Consider the following 13,797-nt stretch of genomic DNA (forward strand, 5'->3'; position numbering starts at 1 on the left):
GGTTAGCTCAGAAGTGTGTAAATGTAAATTATGTGACAACTATCCAAAGTCTGAAATCGTGTCTTTCACTTGCAACGTGCCAGAAGAATCAGTTCTTAACTATTTTAAGTAAGGTATAATGAAGTAAATTCCAAGAGAAGGATGAGGAATGCCATCTGAGTAATGAAAGTCCTGCTGACACTGTGACCCAAAAGAGGCTGTCAAACTTAGCTCAGAGTTTTCCAGTAGTTTCTGGAATGGTTAATGTGGAAAGATAATGTATAAACTGAAAAAAACAATGTGAGTGCAAGCTATGCCTTGATGTGATTTTCTGTCTTCTACAGGTCGCTGTTTAACTGGTCCATGTCTCTTCCCTGCAACATGGTTTTGAAGAAAGCTGTTGATAGTTTGCTTTGCTCGATGTGCCACATCCACCCGAATTATTTTTCCTTACTCATGGGATGGATGGGTATCACTCCTCCTCCGATGCAGTGTCAACACAGACTGTCCATGACTGATGACAGCAAAAAGCAGGACCTCAGTTCATCTTTAACAGATGACTCTAAAAACGCACAAGCCCCTCTTGCACTAACGGAGTCTCACCTGGCTACTCTTGCTGCCTCATCTCAGTCTCCTGAAGCTATCAAGCAATTATTGGACTCAGGTTTGCCTTCACTGCTTGTGAGAAGTCTTGCTAGTTTCTGCTTTAACCATACTTCTAGCTCTGACTGCACTTCACAATCAATGGATATCACCCAGGATAGGCTCAGGAGGCATCATGTTCCACAGCACTTTAATAAAATGCCTATCACGGCAGACCTAGTTGCTCCTGTTCTCAGGTTTTTGACAGAAGTTGGCAACAGCCACATCATGAAGGATTGGTTGGGTGGTTCTGAAGTCAATCCACTGTGGACAGCACTTCTATTTCTGTTGTGCCATTCTGGTGCTACTTCTGGAGGACACAATGTGACTGCACAACAGACCAGTGCAAGATCTAGCTTGCTTTCTTCAACTGTAACAGCAGGGTTGACCACTCAACAGCGGACAGCAATTGAAAACGCAACAGTTGCTTTCTTCTTACAGTGCATTTCTTGCCATCCAAATAACCAGAGGCTTATGGCACAGGTGAGAGAAAAAACAAATGCAATTTTCATTTCTTTATTGATAACTACAGGTGAAACTTAACTAGTCCAAAATCTTAAAACTTTTTTTTAAAGCTTTCTTTAAGGTGGTTGGTTGGTTGGTTTGGGTGTTGTTCTTTTTGTAAATTGTCATCAACTGAGTGAAATTTGTGTTAAAACTGTTATCTTGTTGGTCTGACTTTGTAAAGTATAAAAATGTTTCAGCGTGACTGTTCAGTGCTGTGTATGGATTTGTGTTCCTCTTGGCTGCATAAAGATGTACTTCTTACATTAATAAGGCACTTCAGAACAAAATCCAAAATACTATATATAAGTACATAAGATTAAACTCTTCTGAAGTAGAATTTGAAAATAAGGCTCCATACACATCTTTTAAATTAGAAACTTAAGGGAGATTTTCTGGTTAATTTGTTCACACAACCGTACACGATGTGCAATTGGTGTTCAGGGATATGTGGACTATTACAGAACAGTTTACTATTCTAATGCAGATTCAGCTAATTTCCTCACAATTACTAACCTTTCAGACCTAGTTGAATAAAAGTACTTTTCTTTCAACATTAAGAATGTCAAGGCCCCGGGAACAGATAACTTGAGTGGGGAAAAAAAAAAAAAAAAAAAAAAACACACATTTCCATATGAATGACCAGTACTAATACTTTTATTGAGTAGAAAATGTTTGCCTTAGTAATACGAAAGCCATTTTTCTGAATGCTTTATCTTCAGCTCTCTCTTGTTGAGTAGTCTACATGTTCACAATTACTTTGATGCTGTAGTCAATATTTTGAATGTTAAAAAAACAAAAACAAAAACAAAATCTGCTGTTGATGCTTTCTTCAGTGGTCCTCATTTCTGATCTGGTTTGAATGATAACTGGAAGGTGGATCTTAGGCACTGCCTACTATGGCTGTGTAGAGCTATATTTTAGAGACCTAAATATAGAAATATTTTAAATAGGATGTCATTTTGCATTCCCAGGTTCTCTGTGAATTGTTCCAGTCCTCTCCTCAGCGTGGGAACCTCCCAACCTCTGGAAATATTTCAGGATTTATTAGGAGGCTTTTTTTGCAACTGATGCTGGAGGATGAGAAAGTGACTTTGTTTCTTCAGTCCCCATGTCCAGTAAGAGCTTTTGATATCTGTATGGTGACCATGGATCAAATGTAGCCTAAAAAAAAATCTGTGTATTCAACTTTGAAAGGTCAGGCAGCAGCTTTTCCTACTATACACGTTTGAAAAGGAATGTTTTGGTGAATTGTAACTCAGCTTTTCAAAAGACAATTTAAGGCACTGCTGTGAGTCGAAGCTATCTTACTGAAAACATCATGATTCTGAAAGAATAGAAAGAACAGAAAACTGAAACATTTTAATATTATCCGTAAGCATTAGGAGTGAATCCTGATACAGGTTCTAGTCCTTACACCAGTTCTTTATCATCAGTTTCATTGAGGAATTAGTTTTGAAGCTTCAAAACTGGCAGAGATCCTTTAACATTAGCCACAACACCACAGATACCTTCTTGAGTGACAAATACTTGAACTGATTTGTAAAGCTAATGTATGCTTTTATAATTCTACATGCTTCACCAGAACAGAGTTATAATCAATGACTGAACTGCTGTGCTGTCAGCTGAAGCCTGCAAATAAAGAAACCTTCTGGAAAACCAGAACTATTAAAAGATCTGATACTGCCAGACAAGGAAAAAATATTTTCTACTTTGATTTCTGCTCTTCTTTCTCTATCTCAAAAGTGAAGTCCTACATGAAATACTACAACAGGGAAATTTGATCAGGAAGTGTAAAATGAAAAAGGGACAGCAAATCAGTTTTTTGTGCAAACACATTTTAAATGCTTTTGTTTTAACCTAGCTCAGATTAATTGTTAATGTGAAGTTTGGCAACATGGAGGTAACATCAATTTTCTAATAAGGCATTTTACATAGAACAGGTTTTTGCAGAGTTACTAAGTAACTCTATTAGTAAGTAAAGACAAAAATAAATTATTGAAAATAAATTTTCAGATACTTCAGTTTCTTCTGTTAACAATGCCAGGAAACAATTTGGCTCTTTTTACTGAGTAGAAAAAGGTTTCTCTTTTAATATGCAAGGAGAAGTCTTAAAAATAATATGAATGTGCAAAGTGTGTCCAACAACATAACCTTGAAAATATTGTATTCTCATTTTTATCTCTTAGGTTCCTACCAAAACTATATTTTATAAGCCAAATTCTCATTGTCATAAAGTATTAAATTCATTTAAGAGTACTGCACAATGCTAAATTGATTCTGAATATGAGTATTAGCAAACAGCTCTCCTGATGATGAGGGAAGGGAACAATAGCTCTTTGTACAGAAAAGTCTGTAAACAGTTACTGCAAGAAAAGAACGATACAAAAATACAATCAGAGCTTAGGCTAAAATATATTACCATATTTGAAATGTTTTAACTAGTAATAACTTAGATATATCATCTAAAATAAACTTTATGCTTGTCAGAGCACTAGAGAAATAGCAGCTTTCTCTATTACGAGTATATTGTGATTTTTCCTAACTTAATTTCAGAAATAGTTGAAAGTCTCTAACACTTAGTTTTGTCTCATATACAGATATTTAAAATATATTTAATAATAATAATAAATACACTGTATTGTTTCTTACGCTAAAAATGTTCCAGGCTTTTTCAGCAAACTCTTTTGAGTTAAGAAATTACGTTTATCCAAGTTTGATGCATTTTTACTGTACACCTGTGAAGCTGAAGGGTATATAAGGTTTCTATTTCAGCTCACAGAAGACTTAACTTTATTTTGCTGAGGTGAGTTTATAAGAACTTAGTGTTTTAGCTTACTTCTGTATTTCAAATCATGTTAAAAGTTGACTTTTTTTTTTATTTCAGCTGTACAAAGGTAGAATTAATGCTACTAGTCATGTTATTCAACATCCAATGTATGGAGCTGGACACAAATTTCGTACTCTTCATTTGCCTGTCTCAACAACTCTAGCGGAAGTTCTTGATCGTGTGTCAGGCAAGTTTGCAATATTTCTTGTTTTATTTTTTAAGTAGTTTAAAAAATAAAAGTAAAATAAAAAGGAAGCCTAAACTAAGTGTTTTTTACATGTATATTTGTAATGGTCATAGGTATTTGCCAGATGTAACACAGAGGTCTCAATTGTAAGCTTTTGCAAATGCGTTGCATGTTCCACTTCCATGTTTTCCTTCCATAGAACTCAAATTCTGGTAATTTAGCTACCATTTTTGTGGGGAAGGTTGGATTTTTGTTTGTTTGTTTTGTTTTTAAGTATTCATGTATAGTTGCAAATATACCTTGAGAGATTTAAGAATACTAGTGATACTGCAAATACTAGCCTTTAAAATGCCCTGTCTTTCACCCAGTCACTTAAATATTCCCAAATAATGGCACATGAATATCCCAAAAGGAAGATGAAATGATGTTGCTATGAACAGGACATAAATGAGGGATACTCTGTAGATACAGATTTGTACATTGTATAAAATTTTCAGTTTACTTACTAAATGGAGATTGAAAAGTATATCAAGAATATCAAGGCGTGGATTTATTGGAAATTTAAATAAAAATAAATACTTACACTAGTTGAATACACATGGGGCAATGAATCTATAGGGGGTTCTGTTGACCAGGCCTCCACATTCCATAATTAGCTGTGAAGTGTGCATTTAGCTGCATACATCTCTGACTAGGTATGTATGTTCTTACATGTGGTTAGGTTTGTATGTGTTTTGTTTTGTTTTGTTTTGTTTTAACTCCTCAGTATAGGATCAAATTTAATTTTGGAAACAGATCTCTGGAGTTCAGAGGAACTATGGCCTTTTTATGCCTGCTTAAAATCTTTATATTTAATTAATTAACAAATGCATTAGGGCAATAAATGTGTTACCTAATGAGTTGATAGAAGTACTGTAATGGTATTTGGTGTTTCCAACACCAGATAAAACAACGTTTGCTTCAGGATGTTGATCAAAAACAGTGAAGTCTAGAAAAATGCTTGAAGCTTATTTATCAGGGAATAATTTACTGTTTCACATGGAAATCTGTATTCACTTAGCATCCAGACATGCTCATGTGTGGATTGTTACCAAGGTCTCTAGTTACTTGTGCTATTTACAGTCAGAATTGCTCTAATGGGGGAGGCTGTCATGCACATGAGGTAAGGATCTGTTGTTGAGCCGTGACATAACCTGTACTGAATAGCTGCCTCGGTGGTGCATTGTGCTCAACTTGATAGCCAGTGCTAACAGGGACTGGGGAGGGGAATGTGGTGATGTGATGTGCGGTAATGCACATAATTGAAATCGATCAAATGCTGACTGCTTAAGGTGTCTTAACTCTGCTTTATGCTACCGAATTGTTTCATTTTAAATTGGAAAAATTAGTTCTGGGAAAGTTCAGGTTCTTTTATGTTTTCCTCTCTCATCTGTTGTGATTTTTCTGATGGTATTAAAAGCTTTGTGATTCTTAGATGTCATTCAATGAAGTCCATGGTTAGGATAGTAAAGGAGTTTTGAATATACAAGGAGTAAAACTGTGTGCTTAGGGTGATGGAGGGAGAGAAGGGATTGACTGGGGTGGAAAAGAAGAAAAGACTGCCACCACTGCAACAGTAGGAAGTCATGAAGATCCTGTGTTGGAGGCTTTCCCTTGGATTATTTTTTCTTTCTTTAACTATGCTACTAATGTTGTCTACTATTTTAAGATCTCCAATTGATCATTTCGTATGTTCTGCAAATAAAAATCATAAGCACATTCATTTTGTACTTTTTTTCCCTGTTTTAAGAAAAAATAAAGCAGAGTTTAAAATCATTGCTTAATCTGCTGCTCACATCCCTTTACCAGAGGAAGAAAATGTGCAGTGTCATGGTAGATAGGTATGCTTAGGATGAGTACCAGTTGTTTTGTATTCCACCCACCTTAGTTTTAATTTACTGGTTGTGAGAAGTCAGGAAGACTGAAAAACAAAGGTGGATATTACTTGAATACTAAAAATACCAATGCTTGAGCATCCTCAGTAGTTTAATTAACAAACTTTAAATTGTCTGTCACTAAATGGGCATTCAGTCCATAGGGACCAAACTAGAGCTACTCTGAAGTTTAAATAATACTAATGAATATTTTTTAAAAGTTCATACCGAGTGTGAAATATGTATCCACAAATTATATATATATATATATATATACACACACCCATGTATACATAAATAGACGAAAATTTAGTGTAGACATTGAGTCCTCAGTAGTACAGCTTTACACTCTTATCTTCTCCAAAGCAATTGGAGAATGACTGGCAATTTTAATGGCAGTGTTGTAACTTACAAGGCGTAAAATAAACCATTGTTTTTCTAATCTCATTTTAGATGTTTGCAGTTGTGTTTTAATGTATGTATACTTCACCTGTCATGTAGTAGTTTTAACAGTTTTAAATTGACAGAGGACTTTTTTTTGGGGAAGAGGAGGCCAGAATTACAATACCTTAACGTATAGATATTTGTAAGAACATTACTGCTTGAGATAGAAGTCTAAGTTATGTAAACAGTTGAGAATAGTAATTTTTAAGAGCCTAGAAACTGGTAACAAAATCAACTTGGTATATTGAAATACTTTTCTCTCCTGCTTTTTTTCCCATGTAGATACACCCAGCATCACAGCTAAGCTAATTAATGAACAGAAGGAAGATAAAGAAAAAAAGAACTATGAAGAAAAAGAAAAAGTTAAAGCAGAAAATGGATTCCAGGACAATTACAGTGTTGTTGTTGCTTCTGGTATGTTTTTTTCTTTCATCTTCTGAAAAAAAGAATCTTTCTGACATTGCAAGTGAGGGGAAAATCGCATCTACCTAATAATTCATTTAATTACTGATGCTTAGAAAAAAATACAGTGCCCAGTTCATCTAAGTGGCTGCTAAGCAGCAAAGATGAGTTCCTGGTAGTAGAACTGCTGCTTCTGCTGAATTATATACTTGGGCAAATTTGTACCTAAATGTGGCTGTGGTATGTTGTGGATGCTGTGGCTAGTGTAGGCACATACCTGGAGTATAGATTATTTGGGAAGATATTAATGTTTGTGTACTATTAATAGTGGTTGGGTATTAGTTCCTCAGCCTTTGTGCAGTGTTTAGTGCATCAGAGTTTAACCACCTATTTCCACAATATGCTTTGGAAATACAAGGATTCACGTACTTTACATAACAACTGTGTTTAAAAACTGTCAGATGCATAAGTCATATAAGCACAAAGCCATGTTATTCCACTTGGAAACCACAAATAAAGGGTCTTCTTCCAAAGCTTTCACCTTGTAAAAAATCACTTGAAGGTCCTTCTGAAATCACTTGAAATCAAACCCTTCTTCAAAATTGCTATGGAGGTTATAGATTGAACACAGTAGTCTTGCAGTGGTACAAGAAGATTACAGTTCAGGTGATGGCTATAGAGATAATTATTCTTTCAGTTTGAAGTTTTGGTGTGTTTGAGAGATTATTAAACTTCAAACTACCCTTTTCCTGTCCAGCTTTCTGCCCTCATTGAGCTTTCTTAATTTCATTTACACTTCATGAAGCATGAAGAAGAGATGCTGATTTCCTTTGACTTCTGGCACCAATATTTCTTAAGCTTTTCTTTCCAGGATTTTAGATGTAGATATAATTCTAAACTCAACTGTTGAATTAGGAAGCAGTTTCACGGATCTTGTTATATATTTAAAACAATACAGCTGCTTGTTAATTACAGTATCTTTATTTGCAGAGATTCTTGCAGTAGGTGCCACTTAAACAGAATAAACGTGTTTTGATGAGATCTAAAACATTAAGAGATTTAAGTTAAGGGTTAAAACATGAATAAAGAATCTGGGAAGGAAAAAAAACAAAAACAAAAACATTTCAATATTGAAGATAAGGCATAGCATAACCAGCTGTCTCATCCCACTTTTATCTCTGATCATACTGCCCAATATAACCCATGGCCCGTTCAGAAAGAAACAGACTTCAGTTCTTCCTTTTTTTGTTTGTTTGTATTTCTTCTGGTTAGGTAAAACAGCTTAAATGTAAATTGATTTAATTTGCATTTGGTTCTACCGCTTGTTCATGGAACCTTTTCTTCTTTTGTTTATAGCTTTTTATGTTTCCTGTTTTGTACATTAGTCTCGTCAAAAAGTCACACAGCCACCGTTTAACTTGTTCCCTATTGGCAAAATTATTAGAGAGCAGAGGTGTTATTTGCAGCCTGATCTGCCTGAGACAAGCTGTTTTAGTGGACTGAGATTGAGTATTATAGCTGCTCCTACTGATCAGCTGAAACCAGAACATATTACAACGTTTCAGGTCATGATGATGTTAGTTTGCCAGCTGCTCTCGGCAGATTATAATGCAGTAGTTTTATGTGTCTTTGTATTTGCATCTGTTAACTTCTTTACTTGATCTATTGCCTGTCTGGAAGGGTGCACAATGCAAGTCCAGTTTTGATGTACCTTGAGTCAACTTTGGCTGTCTCAAAATATGGCAGTCTTGAAAGCTCAGTAAGCTTTCATGGATCTATTCTGCCTCTTAGTTTTCACATGCGCTTACTAAAACAGTTTTGACCAAGGCAACTTTAAAAGCATGTTCAAAGATGCCATTCTTCGCTTGTGTTACTGCCAGTAATACAATTGAAGTCACCTTGTAGGTGACAAGTCATAGGTCAGACAAACGTTTCTTATTTATAGGCTGTGTGCTGAAATGTGTGTCAATGTAGAATTTTTTGCCTTAGGTTCTTTCAGTTGGAAAAACAACCTAGAAAAGTTTTACCATAGGACCCATTGATAGATGACTTAAACTCAGTTAAAGAACAGAATCAGGGTAGTTGTTTCCTTCTTTGGATGATACGATCTAGTACAGTTACAGCTTGGTTTATGTTTGGAGCTTAAGAGGCCATGCAGCCTTACAACAGTAAAAATACTGGGATTAGATCCAAATATTTTTTATATATGAATGTTGTTCGGGTATTTAATTTGTTGGTACTGAAAATTTTAACTTTTTTTGCTGGAACGGAAGGCATTGAGTGCATTGCAGCTTGGCTAGCTGAAGTTACAAAATACCATAACTTCAAGTTTTATTTTTTTTTTTTTTTTATCTCTGTACTAGGTTTGAAATCTCAGTCAAAAAGAGCTGTTTCATCCACCCCTCCACGTCCACCATCAAGACGAGGAAGAGTGATTGCAGATAAAGTGGGTACCTCTTCCTCAGGAGGAGAATCTTCCAGCAAGACTATTAGTGTTCCAGTTTTCCATCTATACCATAAACTTCTACCAGGTGATTTTAATAGCCGTTTTTCGACTTCAAAAAATAGTCATTTTCAGTGGCTGATAGGTCATTAGAAAGTAGATATAAAGATGATGTACATCTTTATCTTATTTGGTCTCTTGTGGTGTGGAGTACTTCTGGGTTGGTAACAGGTTGTGGAGCATGGTAACCATTAGCTTGAAACATTTATGTAACAGTTATAACTGTTAAGTATTAGTTCCTAAATAAAATCTTAAAAACATTTCTACTTTCACTTAGGAGTAAGGAGGTTGTTTTTTTTGTCAGCTGACATGCATTTTATTTGACCTGCAAGGCAATGTTAAACTGGCATTCGTGCCCTGTGATTTCGTTTTCTCAGTGGGCAGCCAACTGGCATCCCACTCTGGAGGGCTGATTTGCCCCTTCAGGAATATTCCTGAATTCCATAATATTTGCGTTTACAAAAACAGCATGTCTAAGTAGTTAGTTGTGTTTTACGTATAGCAGATATGCAATCACATTTTATCAGTTATCTGGATAAAGCTGGTGGTGCAGATGTGTTTGAGGGCATATAGGAGAGAGGTTGGGGACTGGAATTCTTAACCTTAGATCAGTGATAAAGGACAAGAACGTGCATAAAATATTTGAATATTGTGCAGAAGGGATTCTTATCTACTTCATGCTATAAAAACAAAGAAGCAGCTAATAGAATTAATAATTAGTAAATCTCTAATCAAAGTTGTTTAGCCCTCACTGCCCGTTTCAGTATCTAGCTGGTAAAAGTTGACTGTCTACTAATGGTGCTGTAGACCATTCTGTATTAGTGTAATGGTCTCACTGTTCATATTTCTTGTGCAAGTGCCAAATTGTCACACACACAAAAAAAAGGCAGAATAATTGATGGAAATGGCAGGAAACTTAACTTCACTTAGATGATGTAGTAATATAAACACTAGCAGAACAAAAACACTTCTAGTTTTCATTTCTTAAGGCACCATCCTCCATTGAAGAAACAGATTGCTACTAAAGGCCTTCCTGGGATTTGTGCTTCTTGATCGAGTACAGTCAAGATGAAATGAGTGTGCTAAGTGTATTAACTGATCCAATTCTAAAACATTTCCCTTTACATATAAAGTTTAGTAATTATTAGGAAAAAAAATTTGTTCTCACTCAAGAATAGCTTGTAATTTTAATGAAGAACATACTCTTCATAAACAGAGTGGCCAAAGTCCCCATTTCAATAATCAATTTGGGCTGTAGTTGCATGTGTATTTCAAGTCTCCAGGGTTGCTGAAAAAAGTACTCCTTGCACTGCCATTCGTTTTCTCTTGTTGAATTACTGTGTCTCAAGATTAGTGTAGTGAGGTTAGAGCTTAGGATTGGGATTGATAGGACTGCAAAAAAGAACTGTGGTTTTGTTTGTTTTCCACTTTCTTCCACTTCAGCCTTTTTACCTTGTGGTTGCATATTTTTATGCCACCATAATTCTAGGGGTGGGATTTAATTGTGGGGGGCAGGCAGTACCTGTTTAAAATGCACATCAAATTACAGCTTTAGCCATTTGTTAAATATACCAAGTGCTTGGGCTGTCAGCACAGAGCTGCTGAAGGTAATGTTGGCATAGTTCTCTGATTCTCTGTTCCAAACTGATGGGGCCCCTTTTCCCAAGAGAACAAATATTAAAAGTCAGGCCTTGATTTAGAGCCAGATAATTTTTACTCTACTTGGCATCTGTGGTACACGTAACAAACAGCACCTGGACATGTATGTTAAAATAACCCAGTCATAATTTTCAGCTCTGACTCAATGCCATTGTTGTTTAGGCCAGCCGTTACCAGCTGAAATGACACTTGCCCAGCTTCTGACTCTCCTGTATGACCGTAAACTCCCTCAAGGATACCGATCAATAGACTTGACAGTTAAGCTTGGTTCCAAAGTCATCTCAGATCCAAGCTTATCCAAAACAGACTCATTTAAACGTCTTCACACAGAAAAAGGTGAGGGTTTTTTTCATTCTGGTTGTTCATTTGGTTTTGTATGTTTTTGGTTTCTTTGTTTTTAAAATGCTTTTTTTTTTTTTTTTTGAACAAAATGGATTTAATTGTTTTGTTAAGGAACAAGAGTTTCTTTATTCTCTTGCATGTAGTTCCTGAGCTATTCACTATGAGGCAAGTGCTAAACTTCATGATAAATAACAGATTTACTTCTTGTCTTCAGACTGTTTATGCAAGGTTCACCAGTATGGTTGTTCTGGTTTCTCTTTTCTTTCTTTGCTGTATTGTTGTATATGATGTGATTACATGATTGTGTAGATACCGTGCGTTTTATTTCTTGACATGTATGCCAGTTACCATAAGTAACTGTGCTAATAACCAGGGCAGATTAAGTAATGCAAGAGCTGTGTGAAACCGTATCAGTTACAGGATGAAGTTATTGTTGAGCATTTTGGAGGAAAAAAAATGAGCAATTTATGTAAGGTGGTCTTTTTCAGCTATAAACTCTTCATGAGCTATTAACATACTCTTATCTCCTAGATGAAAGACATTAAAAAAAAAAAAAAGTGTTGTCATACTTCTAATGTTAACAAAATTTGAAAGGTATAGGTAGAATTCTAATAAAACAAAATTCTAATAATTAACATTTAAACTTGTGTAAATGATCCCCAATTCTGGCACTGGATTTGCAGTTATTGCTAAAAAGCACTCTTTTTTTTTTTTTTTTTTAATATATTCTTGTACTTACTTGTTTCAGGTTCTTGACTCAGATTTTGCTGAAAAAGGAGATGCTACTTTTGAAGTACACTTTTAAGTGAAGAGGAAGAAACAAACACCGTGTTGATGATGATGTACTAATTTCTTTTATGCCTGTGTTTTTTGTAGAACATGCAGATTTACTGGGACCTTGCCCTGAAGATGAAGCAATCAGTCCTGGGGATGAGTGTATGGATGCAGTGCTAGATGAATCACTTCTTGAAACATGTCCCATTCAGTCTCCGCTGCAAGTTTTTGCAGGAATGGGTGGATTGGCCCTCATTGCAGAGAGACTCCCTATGCTTTATCCCGATGTAATTCAACAAGTGAGTGAAAAAATCAGCATAGAAAAACACGCTAACACTTCTTTTGTTTATTTAACGACAACATTTTCTCCGTATTTCTGTATGGTTCAGTTTGACATCTCAGTCATATGGGGAAGCTACTTTAAAATAGGCACGTGCATGACTCCACAGCAGTCCAGCTGTACATGCTGCTTCCCTGTACTTGTTAGTTTGCTTGAGTAGCTATGTCCCTGTGAAACAAAAGCAGGAATTGAGTGTTGCTTCTTGCTTTGCTTCTGTTAATTCCTAAAATATTTTGGAGGGTAGTATAGCACAGAGTTACTGATAAAACCATACTTGCTTATCATTCAGTTGTTCATGTAAATGTTCTCTCTGTGATGTTTTTGTGGTTAAGTGAAATGCAGTTCTTGGTGTGGATTATATAATTTTTAGTTTATATATTATAATCATAAATAAGCTTGCAATCTGAATTAACTTTATTGTAATAAATAGTATATAAATTTCACAGTAAATATATGCTAATTTACTTATATATTTATGATTATAATTGTATGTAGAATTTCTGTAGAGGTGCTGCTAGGCTTTTCAGAAGTGTCAGCAGTGCCATTAGTGTGGAATTACTCCTTTGGCTGCTCTCCTAGGTACAAAAGTAATTGTTATGAAACATGGAAACAATAAGCCACAAGTTGTTCAAATTCTAGTTGTCTGTATATTTGAAATTTTTTTGGTTGTTACTCCTAATAAGAAAGATGGTGAATGTTTATTCCTTTTGAAACGGAGTTAATCATGAATGAAGGGTGCTGTTCAGTACCCTGACTGCAAAACTATGGCAGGAGTGGGAACACTGTCATGAGACCAGGTAATTAGTATAAATCCTTTGTAAATAGCAATGCAATTCAGGACGAGCATGCTAAATATTGATGGCATGTAATGTGAGAGGACAGTTATTCCACAGGTCTTTCGGAAGTCACTTACTAAGCCTGTACAAGACCTAAAAGTTGAGAAAATGTGTTCACATAAGCTACTACTGTATTCTGAAATGCATTGAAATAGCATGTAGTCTGTATTGAAAAACACTGATTCCTGGAATTCTGCAACAGATGAAAATCAGCTTATGACCATAAGAAATTTGAACTTATTTTTCCCTTCTTTCTCTGTTGTCCTATATTTTCTTTCAAAAAAAAAAAAAAAAAAAAAAAAAAAAAACACCACAAAACGATGATAATTTGAATGTTTGGATTCACATATTGAATAAGAATTCTGTGATCTATAAAACAAATTAAGTATGCTAATGCTAAATAGAAGATTCAGTGTTAAAATTAATGAGTTCTCCAGACTCT

General features: G+C 35.3%; 1 protein-coding gene across 5 annotated transcripts in view; it reads left to right on the plus strand.

Moving 5' to 3' along the window:
* Window positions 1-13,797, plus strand: part of BIRC6 (baculoviral IAP repeat containing 6) — a 181,110-nt gene that overhangs the window by 109,416 nt on the left and 57,897 nt on the right. For all 5 annotated transcript variants that reach the window (XM_082757615.1, XM_082757618.1, XM_082757619.1 and 2 more), the window contains 7 exons: window positions 324-1,104; window positions 2,100-2,243; window positions 4,013-4,142; window positions 6,782-6,913; window positions 9,265-9,432; window positions 11,226-11,399; window positions 12,282-12,478. In XM_082757615.1, the coding sequence (XP_082613741.1) occupies window positions 324-1,104; window positions 2,100-2,243; window positions 4,013-4,142; window positions 6,782-6,913; window positions 9,265-9,432; window positions 11,226-11,399; window positions 12,282-12,478 (1,726 nt within the window). The remainder of the gene's footprint in view (window positions 1-323; window positions 1,105-2,099; window positions 2,244-4,012; window positions 4,143-6,781; window positions 6,914-9,264; window positions 9,433-11,225; window positions 11,400-12,281; window positions 12,479-13,797) is intronic.

The sequence above is a fragment of the Aythya marila genome (genome assembly GCF_965140915.1).
Source record: "Aythya marila genome assembly, chromosome: 3".
NCBI lineage: Eukaryota > Metazoa > Chordata > Aves > Anseriformes > Anatidae > Aythya > Aythya marila.